Here is an 18,949-nt window from a genome sequence, read left to right as displayed (position 1 = left end):
GCATCTTCCAGACAAAGGATGAAAAGTCCTTGCCAAAACAGCTGTTTCCTTCTTGGAAAGAGTAGGTAAAGAGCTGTACACCCTTGGCCTAAAAAGCAATTTGATGCTATTTTTCCAGTAGCATGGCTAAGTAATCCAATCAGCAAATAATGTTAAAATAAGAGAGAAAACATAAAAAGTAGTGAGTAATGGAGGGAAGGTGGGGGAAGGGGGAGCTGTTTTTGAGATGAACTGCTGTTGGCTAGCTTGTGTTTATTGCAGACCACAACTGTGCATTTGTGTGTGAGGCAAACTCTGAGCAGGCTCTGTGAATTTCAGTGCCATCTAGACATAAATTAGCACTATTTTCTTATCATAAGACAAGGATAGGTAGAGATTTTCACAATTCAAATTAGGGCTTAGCTGCTTAAGTTTTTCTCAAAGTAATAAATTTCAGAGTCCTGAACTACTTCTGAAATCTAATGTTTAAGGAAGTGCTCATAAAAGAGAAAGAATACTTAATTATATTAAGAGGCATTCTGATGAAGTTAAAATAGTATTAAAATAGAAAATACGTAAACATAAAATAAAAACTTCAATTACCAAACCCATTTAATATAATGCATGCGTTATTTCATTTTAAAAAGCAGAATGGAAGGCATATGAAGTTTTTTTTTTATGTTTGTGTAGCTGCTACTCTATAAAAATAAACAGGGCATAGAAAATAAATCAAACTAATAGAAATCTTCCCTGATATCAAATACCTTGGAGGTATTGATGGGGAGAGAAAATGATGGAACGTAGCAGACATATATGGGGTAATTTTGTAATTAAAATTGGATGCTGCCTTTATAACATAAAAAAAAATCCTCAAAAGTGCTTTTGGGTAAGATTTTTTTTCCCTATTAATATATGTGCAAGAATGCTTGCATAAATATATGTGTCTCTAAAATAATCTCAGCATACTAAAATGAAATTCAAGATTAAGATTTGCTGAATAAATAGAGGAAAGCTCCTTGCAGATCAAACTGAGGAAAAATATCCTAGGAAAAAAAACTGAATTCTCTCAAGACCACAGTGTTATAGACTTCAGTTGGGCTATTTTTCTCTAGAGGAGAAATAGCTGCTTATTGCATTCCAGTCTTGTAACATTTTTATTGGCAAGTTTTTCATCTACAGTATTTTAAAAACTAACATGTAATTAGTTGCTGATATACAGCGTTGGATATAAAAATATTTCTGGTTTTCAGGAGAACAAATTTACACAGTCTATTATCAATTTGGTTAATAAAAAACGAATACATTTGAATAAGAAGGGCATTTTTGTAAGGCAATATTCTCGTCCAAATCTCTATTACCCTGTGAGAAAAATGATGCTGCAATATTCTGTCACTGATAGCTCTGCATGAGGTAAAAACATGAGTCTATTATACAGTGATAATCAGGGAAAAAGTTCATTTTCCTTTTACAGTGGAAATACCTTATTGCAGGCTCTTATTCTGTATTTTGAAAATTACAAGTTTTCAAAAGGGAGTTCTGATTCTCACAATTATAGTAGAGCATACTACCATATGTGTTAGTACAGAAAGACCATAGAAAAGACTTTTTCAGGTCCTGGAATGAGGAAAGTTCACTGTGCACACCCTCAGAAGCTACCAGACACTCTCGGGACACCCAGAATGAACATAGGAGCTGCAGCTCAAGGAACCAAAAGCTAGTGGTCTGCCAGTCAGATGTCCATTGAAACAGGCCATGGAGATTTTAAATTGGCAGCTCAGCTGAGTTGAACTGTGTCTGACTGTTGTCTCCAGAGGGTCCATAGAAGTCTTCACTTTTGCTCCCTTGGATTGTGAGGTAACCAATATAATGTACTAAATGAGAGTCTCACAGCCTGTGTTGGTTCCCTCCAAGAGATGCTCCCAGTTCTGGCCTCATCCACCCAGCCCATGCAGCAAATGATCAGGAAGGGCCCCACCATTTGTCTGCTGTGACACTGGAAAACCCCTTCCAGAACAGTGGAGTTTCGAGGGGTTTAAAATTCACTCTCCAAAGCTGAATCTGAGCAGCAGGCAACACCATGTCAGTCTTCCAAATTCTGGGGACAGAAAGTTCGACATTAGTGATTTCCAAAGAGCTGTTAAGTGATAAAAATTTTTACTGGCCGTGGAGGTAAATTGACTACATGTTGAATGGAATTTTAATAATAATAATAATAATAACAGACTGAGTGTGTTGTCATGGGAAGAAAGTATTGAAAGTGGACAAGAACCAAAGGTTCTGGATAATGAACATAGAGAGCTTTGCTTTTAGCGATTGCTCATTTTTCTTCTCCTGGCTAAATTCCCATTCTCTTCTACTTGTAAGAGTAAAATTATGGAGCAGTAAAGACAGATGCAAAAAAGATTCCCTTTGTATTGTCTTTCTTCCATTTTGAAATTTACTTATTTTTTCCATTTTTTCTTTTTGGGAATCACACCTTTCCCTACTTCTGTCTAATCACTTCATTGTATACCTTTTTTCTGTGATCTTTTCTCCTTTACTGTGCATTAACTCAAGGCTGCTTTCCCTCACTTTATCTTATATTGCTTTTTCTTTTCTCTGAAAGGTCTTTATTTTATTTACATGAATTTATTCAAGAATTTATACCTGGTGAAAGCAAAATTCACCTCAAGACAGTTACTTCTTAAGGAACCTTTTTACAAAGTATTATGTACTGGAAGTGCCACACAAATAATCAATAGCCAAGTTCCTTTCAAACCACTTTTATATTGAGCATATTCTTTCCCTGAAATCTGCTTTTATCCTCTAGGAACTAAGTTCTTAAAAATTAAAAATTCTGGATGCAATTATAGAATAAGTGAAACTCTGTTTTCTTTTACAGGTTAAGAAAATCTCAGCATTATTATAAATAATAAAAGGAAAAAATATTTGCTTTTTTTGTTGTTGTTGTTGTTGTTCCAGCACTTTAGTGGCACTTTTCTCTGTAGTTTGTCTGCATCAGGAACAAAAAGAAATCATAAAATATACCAGAAAATAAAGTGGAAGACCTGCAAAAATGAGCATCACAACCAATAGCCAAAATAAAGCAGATTTTTAGACATTTCTTTAAGAATATTGAACTTTCTACACTTAGGTCAGTGTTACTGGGTGAAAGATTTTATGACATAATGCAATGTAGTGTAATTGAGTGCTGTCAGCTTAGCTAAGTTTCAAACGGTGTTTATTCAAAATGCAGTGGCAGCCAAGCTTAAATGGCTCTTGCCCAGCATGGAGGGTTAATTGTAGAGTCAATCTGGGCCTGTGTAAATGCTAATAATAATTTTATCTGTCAGGAAAATTCACATGCAGATAGATTTGGGAGGCTTGTTTCAAAACCTTTTCCTCCTCACGATCCAAGCAGTTTCTGTCCATTACTCATGTTGCAGGGACAACATGAGGTACCCATATCAGTTTGTGCTAAAAATTACACCCTCCACCCAGAACGTTTCCTGTTCTGGTTGCTGCATTTTTAGATCCTCTCCATGGAAGTTGCATGGGTGCACATCATATTTATTTCTCTGTCATGTAAATAAAGAGTAGGATGTTCATGCTCATGAAGTACTGCCTTTGTCTCTGTCAGTCCTGAGCTGCCTTCTGCAGGAAGCAGAGGGCACCAAGTGTTGCTTGTTCAGTTGAGTGGCTACAGAAATTGTCTAACTGAAACCACACCCATGGTTTGCATGTATTTTACATAGCCCACAGTTCCACGCAATCAATAAAAACTGTGTTTGAAATGTGTTCTTTTAGTTAGTACCTGTGAAGCATCCTCTTAAAATGCTGAAGATTAAACAAAAAAAAGGTAAAAAACCGAAACGTAGACCTGAGAGTGATGCTAAAATTTCTAAGCTCAGCAATCATTTTGCTGTAACTCACAAAAATAACTTTCTCTGAAATGCTAATAGTAACTAATACTTCTCTGTGATATTTTGTAGTATACAGAATTGTCTCTGTGTTTTTGATTCCATGGCTAAATAAACATCCAATTTCCTGGAAAGTAAGCTATTACACAGTTAGAAATTTCACATTCAGACAATAGAAACCAATTTTAGAAAACAAACAAAAATTCCCAAGAGAAGAGAGAATTGAATTCTTATTGAACTTTGTTACTGTGAACAATGTTTTAAATATAGTAGTAGACACACTGTTAGAACAAACAGCTGAACAAAATATCTGAAATTAGTAATTATCAGTTTTAGGCCTGACTAACTAAATTACTACTCACTGAGGGTACACAGTAATTATCATTATTGGAGTCTAATCTTGAATGGCAATCAATGTTCCAATTGCTCATAGTAAAGAGCAATTTACATGCTATTAGTGGGAAGTAGAAGAAAAATCTCAGATTTAATCTCTCAAATGGAAGAGGATATTGCTCACTAGAGGTTTTGTGGTTAATTAAAAGCCACTTATTTTGATATTTTTGTTTCTTTTGTGGTACTATGCCCAAAGCTCTCTGCATACAGGTGAGCTTTATGGTGAGAACATGAATGGTGTTCAGGCATAAAGAAAGATAACATCTGAAAATAACAGTTTTAGCTTCAGAAAAAAAAAAAACCAAAAAACCCCAACCCCCAAAAAAGCAAGGGAGACTGTGATATATTCCAAAATGATGATATTTAGTATGGTAAACACAAAATGAACCTCTTAGAAAGTATTGTAACAAACAACTCTGTGCCAAGAGCATGTAACTTTTCAGGGAGAAGAGCAGCAAATGCAAAAGACTGCAGAAGTTAGAAACTGCAAAACTCATTGTGAAAGGAGATTATGTCAATGTAACTTAATGTGGATCAGAAAAGCACAAAGTGTTGTGTAAACCACAGTAGCAGCTGTAGTCATGTAGCAACTTTGTGCAAAGAATGAAGAGTTATCATATCTCATACTTTGGAGAGAAAGAATGTTCCAAGCACAGGATAAGGGGAGAAAAGAGTTGAACACAACAATACCTACAATAGTTGCAGATCCTGCTGTAGTTTAAATTTCTGGATTAGAGGTCTCACCACAAGAGTCTCTATAGCACCTCATAAATTTGGTATCTGTTGAAATTACTAATTTTGAGAATCCTGATAGTGACATTATGGTAATCAGTAAGCTGGACCAAGATATGGCTCTTGGCCCATTTAGGCTGCAAAGCAGAGGAACAGGAATAAGTCTCAGAACCAGCCTCACTTTTTGAGTTGCTGTACTTGTTGCAGTGTTGAGTTGAAGTTTTTATGGTGTTTATTGTGCTTACATATTTGAGCAGGAGAGAATATTTAGAGTTTCTCTGAGTCTGCTTTCATTACTAAACTAGTATTAGAATCTGGTAAACTAGTGAGTAAAATAGTGCAGGTAAACGCACAGAACTTCAGTGGATTGCACTTTCAGATAGATTTATCTTCCAAAGGACTTTTGCTTTGTATCTTTAGCTCATTTATCTTATAACTTATGAAAAGGACTCTGACTCATTGTCCTATCACCAAGAAGCTGCTGATCCTCCTGCCTTTGCTTTTTAGGTAGTGATGTTCATGCTGCAGTTGGGCAGTGCCACTTTCTTGTTAACAGAACCTGTCATAAGTGCCATGACAACAGGAGCAGCTACACACGTCGTGACTTCGCAAGTGAAGTATCTGCTGGGAATGAAAATGCCATATATATCGGGACCACTGGCATTTTTTCATGTGAGTTCAGTTAAAGAGATGAGATTTACTTCATTAGATAAAATTTTATTATATGCACTATTTGTCTCTGTGTAAGAGTATGGAATTTGTTAGGCACATGTGTGAATGAACAGATGAATCTTCATCTTGCTTTAACTGTTTGTTAGACAAGATTTGGAAAACCTGATAGAGAACTAGCAGGGATGGGTACAGTAATTAATTTAAAATATGTTTCTTAGGGTATCCATAATCCCTTTTATTATCCTGAGCCATACAGGGAGGGTAATCTCTCTCTGGGTCAGCATGTGGAAGGAATATAAATTTAAATATATTTTCTTTATATGCTACTGAATGAAATCTGACCATCATTGTGGTGAAAGGAAAACGACCCATGATTTGTGCATCTCCTATGCAAAAGTTACTCTAGATATGTTATTTATTATTTATTACGTGATACTATGCCATAAACACAGCAAGTGGACGGCTTGAAGGTAATTTTTATAAAATGCATGCTACATTTCATGCAGTATTGTTGCAAATGAGTAGTAAGGCTGCTTAAAGCATCACCATCACAGGTATTGGTAAAAAGCAGGTATGAGCTTATTATGAATTTATGGAAGTGTGACTTTAACAGAGTTCAGTGGCAAGGTTCACTCTCTTACTTACTGCAAGGATGAGGCATTCACAGGAAAATTAGATTCGTAGCAATTTAGAAGAAATTACCTGGAGACTGAGGATGAAAAAGGGTAAGGGCACAAAGGGTATGGACACAAAAAATAAGGTGTGCAAAAGGGTTTAACAGAAATTCATCACTGAGTAATTTAACATTTATTAAGCGATTCAATGGGAATTTTTTATAACTATAACCGTGGCTTAATTACAGTTTCATCATAACAACATTCACACCATAACAATTTCACATGCACACAGGCGGAGATAAATGCATGTCTGTCTGTCAGTGTAGAGGTGCTCATAAAAAATTCCCCTCGACTTCAGGGAAATATTCATGGCAAATGGCTGAGTGTTTGTCACCAGACAGGGGTTGCACCTCAAGGAGTCTGTGTGCATCATGTGTGTGTGTGTGTGCATGTGTGTGTATCAGCCCAGGGGCTGCACCCCAAGGAGTCTGTGTGCATGTGTGTGTTTGTGGGTACGTGTGTGTGTGTGTGTGTGTGCGCGTGTGTGCGTGTGTGTGCATCATGTGTGTGTGTATGTGTGTGTGTGTGAGTGTGTGAGCCCAGGCCTCACTGTGATGGTCTTTTGAGCATTTCAGACTCGAGGGTTCCCGAGCTCTGCGAGGTGCCCCACAGAGAGGGAGGTGCTGGCACAGCCCACTGTGGCCCAGAAGGCCTCAGAAGGCCTCACTCACGACTGCTGTGGGCAGGGTCACAAGGTGATTTGCTTTAGTCACCAGTTGGTTTCCATCCTGACCATAACCCACGCTGGCATCTGCAGGAGTTTCCAAAACATTTGGAAATTGTTTCCAAAACTTCGGCAACAATGGTGCTGCTCTGCTTGGGCTGCAGCTGAGGCAGGGGACGTTCCAGGGCTGTCAGGGCATGATTGATCACCCTGTGCTCCCCACCCCAGCCCCACAGTGGGTGCTGGTGTTGCAGCACCTGCTCTGCTCAGGGACACGTCCCCACCTGGCCGGTTTGGGCAGGGTCAGGGGGTGATGCACCACCACCAGTGCCATGGTCACAGCCCTTGGAAAGTTCATATTTTTGGCTGAGCAAAGCTGAATAATCTTATTGCAGAGTCACAAACATATTCTTGATGGTAACTTATTCCAGCAAGCCCTGAATTTCAGTGCTGTGAGCATAATCTCTTGGCATTATTAATGTTACAACAGTGCCTGTCAAATTATATTTTGCTCATAATAAAACTGTATTTACTCGCTGAGGTGATATCTACATTGCACTGATAGTGAGACTTCATCTAGGCAGCCAATAAATTAGGACACCTTATTTAAAAGTACTGACTATGTCTTTGTGCCCTAGTATGTGCTTTAGTTTTTCCTATTATTTGGAAAATTTGTTAATGTGAAATCTTGATTAGAAGATGTTGCTTTTTAGAATGTTTTTTCATAGTATTTTACAAATTTGATTGCTTTTCATACGGATAATACATTTGTTAATTTTTTTGCCGGAACAATTAATTAATGAAAATTAGAAGCATGTAATAAACACAAGTAATTTATCCATTTATCTTGTAGGGATATACCTAAAAGTGTCATAGCTATTTTTATGAGCGATCAGTTGGCTTATTAGACGATTAAAAATGGTTCTTCTTTTTTTATTATTTAAAAACCTTTTCATAAATGATTCTTAATATAAAATGTGAATAGTCTCTTTTTTGTGGCGTTTCCATGGAGACTATACATACATATAGGAATATTGTCATCTTGTAGAGATGACTGGTGTTAAGTACTGCAGCCAAGGCATAATCAAAATACACATTATGAGCAATAATAAAGAACAGCAGCGATATGAAGAAATATTTCCACCTTGGTGTGCTGATGATATCATAAATGAGGTCATTCAAATCCTTTGAAAGAAATCTATTCCCTTATCCCTTGTATTTTTATATGCATTTGAAACAAGTTCTTTGCCTTTCTCTTCTCTTTTGAAATCAAACCCCTTTGAACATATTCCAGAGAAAAACTCCTGATTTTTTTAAGATACTGAATTCCTCTGTAAATTGTGTGAAAGTAAATGACCAAAAAAAAAAAATCTACTCTGTACAACTTGAAAGAATGATAAAAAAGGGGCAATTTTACTATATGAATATTTTTAAATATTTCTATTGTCTGTTCAGACTTATGAATTGTCTTAAGAAGGTCCAGTATCTCTGTCAAAAGCACCAGAGCTAGACTTAAACAATAATTTTCTTCTGTGGTTGTAGTTTCATGTGAGAATTATATTAAGTAGATATAAGGTAGTTTGCACATGTATCTAGAGAGTGAAAGGCAACTTTGGCATGTCTCTCTGGACATGTTCTTCACTTCAAATTCTCAAAATCCAAAGTCTGGTGCTTTTGTTACATTTCTTTTCTTTGTCCACTCCAAGACACCTCCCACTCACAAAACCAATTGCTTTGCCTCAGGCAGCCTTTGGGTTGGCAAAGCAAGAATAAGAATGTTTAATAAAGTGCGATAGGAGAGTTGCAAGCAGAGCAAGCCAGTGAAATGAATTCTTTATAGCATGTGAGATCATGGTTAAATACATAGGAAGGAACTTTGCATATGGAGAACAAATCTTGCACACTGGCCCTGAGCCTGTGGTATTTCTGTGTTTACACACAGGTTATGTAACAATAAATTTTGTTTTCCCTGTACGTATTTTGTCACATTTCAATTGAGCTCCACAGTGCAGCATCAGCTGGTATTTTGCAAATTGAAAAGGAAAAGTGAAGGTGAAGAAGAAAAACAGTGAGAGAATAATGTATGTGAGATCTAACTTTACAAGGGAAAAGAGTCATCAAGTTTTACTCAGCATCTGAAAATGAAAGAACATACTTGAATTTCCCCCTTATTTGTGTATAGATACATTTATCTTTCCACATGTTTCTGAGAAAATAAAACACTGCAAAATGGGCTGTAATGTAAGAAACTTGCTTTGCAAAACGGAGTCTTCTGTGGCTGTGTTGCAAAATCCTTGTGTGGTTTTGCTGCAAATCTGAAAAAAGCCCCCTAACATTCAGATTCTGTTATCAGTCTTTTCTTTTCACCCTTTTTTTCCCCAGCTACCTCTACAGTTTACTGTATTTGCCTGTACATTTTCCCTCCAGTGTGACATATCTAAAAAACATCAGAATGAAATTTTTTTGAAAATGAAATCAATTACTTTTAAAATGTATCATCTTAAATAACATGTTCCTTTAATTCCTTTGTTTGCTTCAGCCTCTACATACATTTTAGAGCTAATTTTTGGGGGTTTCACGTAGGCATTAAAAAAACAACTCAGAGCATTTCATTAATACATCCAAATACACACCCTTTCTAGAATATAAATCATTCCAATGTTCAATATCACCTCAAAACTGATGGTTTCTCATGAGAAAAGGAACATTCAGTGTCTGTATATATATGTGCAAAGCTCAAATAATTTTTGTTTCACTTAGGTCAAAATTTACATTGATTAGAAAAAAGTCCAGTGATTGTTCATAATATTCTTACATAGTTTCTATTAAGAATATTTACACAAAACTAGCAATGAAACTGAAAACACAAGAGGCAAACAGCTCAATTAATATATCATTGCTGATTTTTAAAATATTTTATAGAATGAAAAAGATTAAAAAAATGTTTTTAATTATATAATGACAAAGATTGCTTCATACACTGCAATATCAAGCTAAATTCTGCTGCATAATTTCCAAATTACATTTTTGATTAAAATATTTGTAAATACTTCTTTTGAATCAGATGCCAATGCTGTTGGAAGCTTGAGCTTTATGTATTTAGATTCAGGATTTATAGTTTGATCTTGGATGAGTACAGTAGCTGACTGGACAGAATACAATGTAAAATGTACAGTTTAAAGAGATGTCTGTGGTATGTAATTACATTCCTGCTAAGAGCCACATGCTCTTTCTTTCTTGTGAAAGGGTCTCCTCATTTCACTGGTCATACCATGAAGTGAGTGGTTTTAGGTTTTCAGAAAAGGGTTACCCAGGAACCCACTAGTCAGTGGAAGCTCCTTAGTCTAATGCAGTCATTAATTTAATACTAATGCATCACTGCCAGAATTGTTTTGGTGTGCTACAGACACTTTGGGGATAGTGCTGTTTGGGCTGCTGAATTTGAATGAGCTACGGAGTATTGGTAGTTCCATTATTTTTCATTTATTGGCTGATGTAGACTGCATACAGAAGGGTATGACTTCAAAGAAACACCAAGGGATGTACTAGGCAGTTCATATAAAGATTTTGTTGCAAAATCTGAAAAACTTATGGCAGAGGTTTTCAAGATTCGGCCATATATATATTTTTAAAATTAAATGGAAATGCCTTTTTTATTCAATTTGAAAGACAAAAATTCTTCAAGCCTGTGTATATTTCTTCACTAAAATTTTATTTATTCACTCAGTATTTTGTCTCACTTTGTCTCAGAAAATTAGATTTGATGCCATGAACACAGATAGCCAATGCTAACACTTTAATAGACAGCATTCATTTCAAAATAAATCCCATCTTTCTGACTTCAGCAAGTAGGAATCAAACAATTTCTTCCCTTTTCTTGCCTTTTCACCTTAGATCTAGCTCAGTCTTTGGTGAGTTTGTGGGCTCAGTTTTCCAGATTGCCTCCTTTTGTCTTAATTAATCACAGCTTCTGTTTAGGCACAGAAACAAGTCCTGTGCCCTCTTGAAAATGCATTCTTGGAAAATTATGGGTACAGATCTAGTCCCAAGACACTCAAGACACAATCCACATATTTTCTGATTACAGTGGAGCAATATGTGGCTAAAAACTGTGGTTTAATTACCATTCTTCAGATTTAAGAAATATTTAGATCATATTACTTAATAAGTTGACTTTAAAATATTTAAAATATTTTCCTGGTTTCTGAGAAATGTTGGTGCTGGGTTATATTGTGCATCCTTAATCGAAACTGCAAGGGCTACATTGGCTCTTTATGAGAAAAGTTACTTTTCTGAAACCATATTTAGGTTGGGTTTTTTTCCCTTTCTAAATTATGAAAATATCTTCAGAGAGAAAAAAATCAGGAAGTCATTTTAATTTACTCATTCTTCAATATGAGCATCACTTCTTTAATGAGTGACAGAGTCAGAACAGTAGAAATAAATTCTATCATCATATTAACTACCTTTCTGCTAAAACAGGGTTTTTTTTCCTAAGATAATTTTTCTAGTATTTTTCTCTGACCAATATAAATTTATGAATTTAACCTCCAAACTGTCAAAACTTGTTAGCATTATACATGTATTTGAGAATAAGTTCTCTGGAGCAGAAAATTATTAATCTTTATTTTGACAAAACTATAAGTGACACTTTTGATTTATTTTAGTGGTCTTCTTAGTCATTGCCAGAGAAAACACTTTTTAATACTACTATTATTATTCCAAACTTCACTTGCTTTATTTTATTATCCTTTATGTTGGGGTTTAAAAAAAATTATTTGTGATGATGTCTAAATCTACATCCTAATCTTACCTTCTGTTCTCTCCATGGTTTATATTTCTGTATGCACAACAGTTCCCAGAATTTAAATGCAGAACTCAAGGGACTGAGCCTACCTTGTTTTTTCCCTTACAGCTTTAGTAAGCATGTGTATTGTATCCATTTTTATGGCTTGCTGCTCTTTCAGGCAATATTGCTTTTCTTCATGAGGTCCAAAAAGAAGTTGTGATGAGATCTCATGATTTCTTTATCAGGATAGATGGTCTCTCTAACTTTCTTTACCCCTTCTGTTTCAGCAAACTTGTAATTTTTTCATTGCTTTCTGTTAACGTGCTACCATACTGATTTATGCCTTATTTCCTGAACCCACAAATTCAGCACACAGCAAAAATTACAGTTCACTGTGTCATCTGTGCTGGTGCAAAGGGAACTGCATTCTCCTGAGCCTGTCACTTACAACATGGTATTAATCACCAAAGACCTCTCTTTCTCTTCACCATTGGTCATTCTGTTCCTGTTCTGTATTTCTGTTCTGCATCTTCCTTATAATTCAGCGCTGATATTTCCTTTGTTCATCACAGATCTAACCACATTTTCCTAACCTGTTTTACAGCTGATTGCAGCACATGTTAACTGCTGAAAAACTGAGCTCCATAGCTCTGGCCTGGTGTTCTCTTTCCCTCTTAACTCTGCAGTGAGTGGAAAAGGAGCAAACAGGGATGAGCAGATAACTTCAGTTGTTTATATAACCAGTGACACATGTATGCAAGCTTGGCATCTGTTGAGTGTGTGCAGCACCTGGACCTGACCAAAGCAGCTCCATGGAGCACTGTGCAAGGGCCAAGGGCAGCCAAAGCGGGGGCTGAGGACGCCCTGCTGAAATTACTCTGGGAAAAAGTTACTCTGAAAAAATGACCCACAGACTGCAGAGAATGCCCCGAGGAGGATGCTCATCTTGAAGATTCCTGTTGCATCTTTGCATCTCTTCCCATCCAGCCACTACTACATTTTTCTTTCCCTTTTCTTTTTTCTCTCCTTCTCTTTTCTCCTTTTTTCATATTTTAATTTTTTTTCAGAAATAACTTTCACTACTAGCATTGGTGGATGTTATATACTATGGCCACTACAAATAAACCTTTGTACAAGAAACTTTTCTCAACATTTTTATGTGACACTCCCTTATCTCACTGAACTTAATGAGACTGAAAAAGAAAAGGAAACATATCACATTTATTTGAATTTTATAGCTTGCTTCTACTAAAAGAAATTTGTAAATTAATATATAGTATTAATTAGTATAGTAATTGCATTTTTAAAAGTTTTCAGAAGTCTATAAGGGTGGTAAATTGATGATTTTCTTCTTCGTAAAATCTAAAATACAGGCCAAAAAAACTTGTCCAATGACTCAGCTTCTGCAGTATTGATTCAGCTCTCACTCATTATCTGTCTGAAGTTGTGAGAAGATGCCATGGCCTGTGATCCAGAATATATTTTTTGATCTGTGATTGTTATTTGCTGTTCATTGTAGATTTATGCCTATGTGTTTGAGAATATCAGATCAGTTCAGTTGGAGGCATTACTTCTCTCCTTGCTGAGCATTGTGGTACTTGTTCTTGTTAAAGAACTGAATGAGAAATTTCACAGAAATATTAAAGTTGTCCTTCCCATCGATCTGCTTTTGGTAAGTAGAAAATTACATATCAGGCTTTTTCTTACAAAGCTTTCAGTGGCTCTATCTGCTGATGTTTACTGTGCTGTCTGTAGTTACCCACACCCACATCTGCCACTTATTAAACAGACAGCTGATTTTCATGGCTGTAAGTTAATTGTAAAAACAGGAAACAGTTTGGCTTAATAATTAAGAAAGAAATTACATAAGCTCCCAATTTGTATAATATTTTTCATATGTTTACTACTTTTTACATAATTACAAGAACATAAAGCCTAGAATGTTAAAGTATAAGAAGTTTCAAATAGAAAATAAAAAGTAACTGGCCTATTGTAACTCCAAGCAAGTCTTCTGCTGGGTAGCTGTGCCTTAGATGTTGCTTGTGATTTATCTACAACAAAGTTAAATAGCTATGCTATTGCTTTCTGTCATTTTACTAGCATGTTTTCTTTTAACAGTTTTTAGTTTTCTTTTAACTAAATTAAAATTAGCAGTTGCATTATAAACCCCTGCTTTAAGGATTAAGCTGTAGTCAAATGATTAGCACCAGATCACCATTAGAAAGTTTCTGTTTTTCTCTAAACCTCTAAAAGAAAATGCAAAGTATGAAGGACAGCTCATTTTCAGAGTGCATTACTGCAATTACTCTTTTGTTGCTTGAAAAAAAATATTTTCAAGGGTAAAATGCTGGAAAAGGAGGTAGCGTGGTCCTGGTCTCAGTGTTACCTTTTTAAAAATATTGGACAAAACGTACCAGCAAACTAAGGATTGCAGCCTGGAACCCTGCTCTATTGGGATTTGTGTGTTCATCTCATTTGAAATACAGGAAATGGGTTTGAACCTCCTCAGGGTCAAGCTTTATACTCCTCTGCAAGATTTGTACCTGACAGAACCTAACAACAAGAGGCAGACACATCTGCTGTGCTCTGTGCTGAAGTCAACACTGCCAGTGTGGATCAGATGTGCTCAGAGAACATCAGCTGGGTCAGATTGCTCAGGAACACCTGAATCATGAACTGCTTTAAGCTGCTGACATGAATGGCAGTGCTCTGGGGCAGGTGCTGAACAGAGGGACTTTGGACACTGATTGCCAAGGTTCCTGGGGCTTTACACAGAGCCATACAAATCTCTTTCACAGAGATTTGTATACAGAGTGAACAAACTGCACTACAGTCTCACGTCTTTATTGTGTCCAAATCTTAGTTTCATTTGACTCTCTTACACATTTGCAAAAACAAAATCATAATACTTTCCTGTTTTACTGGATTGATCTAAGGATAAATGTATGAGCAGTGCCATATGCTTAGGTATGACAATAAGAGATACCATGTCAGAAGGAACAGAAATGTAACACCTTTTTCTGTTTGAATCAATAGATAATTGCTACATCCATTGCTTGCTACTATGCTGATATGGAATACGTCTACGGGATAGAAGTTGTGGGAAATATCCCTAAAGGGTAATGTGGGTTATTTAGCTTCTGGCTTTTAAACACTTCTGTTTCTGAGAACAGTCTCTGAAAAGGTCAAAGGAGTTTCTGAAATAAGAAATGGTAAAAATCTATTTTGTTTTTTTCCTGTCTCCTCAAACACTCTGTTACAACTCAATCCCATGTTAACAAGTTTCACATGCAGAGATATCATAAAAAAAATGCATCCTTATATGTTTTCATAGATTTTTATTGCTGTGTGGAATAAAAAGTAGGTACTAAGTACTTGATGATGTATGACAGGAAGGCAGGACGCTCTTTACAAGATTATTGCAACCTGCTTTTTGAGGGTTGGGTTGGGTTATTGTAGCAGAACATTCTCCACCCATGTAATAATTTTAGAAAATGCAGTTTCTGAGAAAATGTGAACGATTTAATTATGCTGAATCTAGAAAATAACATTTTTACTGTAGTTAATGATACACTTTCCTCCATGATCTTGAAAAGAAGGCAAAAAAATTTCAATATAATTTTCTAGAAAGAGAAATTAGATTAAATGTCAGAGAAAATGTTCACACTCTACAGGTTGGTATGGAAGAGCACAGCTGTTGTGTACTCTCCTGCTTGGATATAGGAGGGTTTCCCTAAATTTCACAAAACACAAGGCCAAGACAGCATGAGTGCATGTGTGGCAGCTTGCACTGAAAGAGATGAAATAAGGGACATTTCTGAGAAAGAATACAGTTTTTAAGTATTTAGAGCATGCTACGAATCTGAGACTAGAACACGGGCTAAGTGTGCCCCTTCTATGTGTAATGAACAGGTCAACTGTATTTGTGCAAATTTAATCTGGAATTTATTTTCTGTCTAACCTCATACAAGTAGTGTTGAAAACCAGAAGCAGAGCCTGGATAATTCCTGCATATTTTTAGGCATTTATCCAAAATACCTAACTGCCTTGTCAGTGGAGAGCATCAGAAACTTTAAGAGCACAATTTGCTTTTCAGATGGTGTGATTTGTGCTCTGGAAAGACCAAAGTCTTTTTGAAGAGTTCAGAGACAATCTGTGGTGATTTGGTTCATAACTTGAGTAGTTTTATTGCGATCCCCATTAGATGGAATAAGTGTCTATTACTGTCAGTAACCGACAGGAATACAAAATTTTTTAAAGATTTAAATTTAACTTTACAGGAAAGCCAACTGTATTAAAAAAGGAGAAAGTATATAGTAGTCTCTTCTCTGAACATTACAAAATAAGTGAATGGTTGCTAATTTTATTTGTCAGTTGTGGAGTTATTTTATCAACATCTCTTTATAATTTCTCAAATGGAAGTTTTCAAATTGAATACTCCATCTGAAACTGTTTCATCTTCTACAAATTCTCTTCTGCTGTTCCCAACAGAGAGATCTTAAAATATTGCAAAATGTTACCTTACAAGTTTACAAGTAATACAAAAATTAGCTGTTCCTGCAGAGATTGTTTCTGTGGTACTCACATAAATTGCAGGTATATAGAGACTACATATCAAGTTTTTCAAAAATTACTGCCTTTATTTTTTATAGGTTGCCATCACCAAAAGCACCATCCATGAGTGTCCTGCCTGAAGTAGTCACTGAAGCTTTTGGAGTGGCACTGGTTGGTTATGTAGCCTCCCTAGCTCTTGCTCAGGGCTCTGCTAAAAAGTTTAAATACACTGTGGATGACAACCAGGTAAAGCTCTTTCTTCTTAGTGTCACTGAGCCTTGAAATCATCATTTGGGAAAAGTATTATAAAAGTTCCATATAGCATCCTGACGCCTTCTAGTGTTTACAGTAACACCCAAGTTTTGTTTAAATTATCTCTGCAGAAAGCCTGCATTGGTTGAACTGCTCCTTTTGGGGAAGCTCATCCTTCAGGATAAACTTGTAATGCTACATTCAGTGCAGCATTTGGGTATCAATGCATTTTTCACTGCTCTAGAATGAGACAGCTTCTCCTCTGGCAGCTGATCTCTTATAGACAAACTGTGATGTTAAATCAGCCTCCATTAATGAAACAAAGCAATTCTGAAACAAAACCAGGTAGTTTATAATAAGAAATTATTTATTTATGCAAAGTAGAAGTCTCACCTGAAATAAAGGTTTATCTGTATCTAAGAAGCTGGGTGAGTTCAGAGAGTGCTGCCAGATTTACAGCAAAAGGAGATTTTTGTTCTGAGTTCCATTTTGCATAGAACATGTTTAAATAAAAGTGGGCAGTCTCTACCCTACTACAGTGCTTGGGTAACAGTGCATGGTGGGTGGGTAACTCCAAGCCTGCTGAAAATCCCTGGAGATGCTAATTCAAGCACTGTGGGAAGAAAGGCTCAATTTCAGATAACTGGCACTAGTACTGTGAGATGAAATTGTTGCCCCCACCTTTATGTTAAGTGGTTTGGGATAAATGGCATAGGGTTGAATGAAGAGCAGTTGTTTTGCAGCTGGAGGTCTATTTGAACACTCTGTCTAGACAGGTTGGTTTTGCTGCATCAGGTCCTGCCTTTTACAGCTTGTATATCATTGGAAAACACAGTGGGAACGTTCTTGGCTGTTTAGGTCTCTAAAATATTTCTCAGTTTGAATACATTGAGCCATGAATTTCCACTGATGCTTCAGAGCCATGTTTCTACGGAGCAGAGGGAGAATGCTTTGAGCTTAGTGCAGGTCAGACTCCAGGGAGACACAATGCTTTGTTTCCAGGCACTCCATGGAAGTGTTTCAAGGCACTCCATGCATCTGTATTTCAAGGCACTCCATGCATCTGTCCCTTCTGCACCTTTGGAAGTCTTGTAGCTTACACAGGTTCATTACTGAATGCTTGGAAACTCTGTGTATGTCCACATCAAATAGTGGATCGCAAGAGCAAAACCTCCATGAGGGGAGAGCAGTGAGGTGGTGTGGCTGTGCTGCCTTCAAGGACAGGCATAGTGCTGGGCACGGGGGCCGGTGGGGGTGTGAGGCTGCAGGGTGAGCTTTAAGGGGGTGCTGCTCTGTGCTGTGAACACAAACTCATGAGCTGCTGTTTTCCTGGCTGGATACAGCACCATTTTCCTACATGTTTTCCTCAGCACATCAACTTGCTCCTTAAAGTCTGTGATGCTGGGTGGCCATGGTGGAACACTTCCTTAGAAAACACGGCTCTTAGGCCGCACATACATGGTGGCTTCTTCACCTTTTCTCCTATGAATCCTTTGTTCAGACATGTCTGCATTTTGACCATGAGCAAACATCAAATACATTTGTGATGAAGGACAGCGTGCATAAAGTATGGCTACCACACCACTACACTTTCACTAGAACATGCTCTAAAGGAAGAGAAATCAGTGGCTTTTTCCAGTGAGCCATGCACCAGAAATGATCTGGACAGTTTCCAGACACCAGTACTTGGGGCTCTGTTAAAAAGCAGACATGGATCAAGATGTAAATATTTTGTTTGAACTTAATCTTCAAAGCTTGACAATAGCATTTATTCTGGGAACAAAATGTCCCTCCTGCTTTTGATGAATCTGGTTCAACAGCTCTATCATTCAAATTAGTTCTGAGTTGGGAGAAGGTCTATTCTGTTGGGAAGCCCTTTGTCATGTACCTGTGGGATTTTTTCCCTCAAAAATTTGTCCATCTTTTATTATTGCTAATATTTGCATAGGGGACTTCTTTGTTGGCAAGAGGCATTGAAATGACAGCACAATAGGAAAAAACATCTTCTATTTAACAACTTTGCAGGAATTTTTGGCTCATGGCCTCAGCAACGTGATTGCTTCATTTTTCTTTTGCATACCAAGTGCTGCAGCGATGGGACGGACGGCACTTTTATACAGCACGGGTGCCAAAACACAGGTAATGAGTTTTAAAAACACAGGCTATAAAAACACAGGCTTAGAGTGAAGTATGTCAGAGAATTAAAGCTATGATTCTGCTCACTGCAATTTGTACTGATTTATCCATTCTATTTTCCTAGCCTCCATTTTCCTCTTTCCTGGGTATGCCTCTGCCCTGTCATTTTTAACAATCTGCATGAAATTGCATCTGATCAGTG

General features: G+C 36.8%; 1 protein-coding gene across 1 annotated transcript in view; it reads left to right on the top strand.

Moving 5' to 3' along the window:
* The window catches only part of SLC26A7 (solute carrier family 26 member 7), a 69,131-nt gene that overhangs the window by 18,895 nt on the left and 31,287 nt on the right, over positions 1-18,949 (top strand). Inside the window, exons 4-8 of the mRNA XM_063172661.1 lie at positions 5,511-5,675; positions 13,325-13,477; positions 14,842-14,924; positions 16,458-16,605; positions 18,637-18,750. Of these exons, the coding sequence (XP_063028731.1) occupies positions 5,511-5,675; positions 13,325-13,477; positions 14,842-14,924; positions 16,458-16,605; positions 18,637-18,750 (663 nt within the window). The remainder of the gene's footprint in view (positions 1-5,510; positions 5,676-13,324; positions 13,478-14,841; positions 14,925-16,457; positions 16,606-18,636; positions 18,751-18,949) is intronic.

The sequence above is a fragment of the Melospiza melodia genome, chromosome 1 (genome assembly GCF_035770615.1).
Source record: "Melospiza melodia melodia isolate bMelMel2 chromosome 1, bMelMel2.pri, whole genome shotgun sequence".
NCBI classification, from domain to species: Eukaryota; Metazoa; Chordata; class Aves; order Passeriformes; family Passerellidae; genus Melospiza; species Melospiza melodia.
The sequence above is the reverse complement of the archived record's forward strand: the minus strand, read 5'-3'. Positions and strand labels throughout refer to the sequence as shown.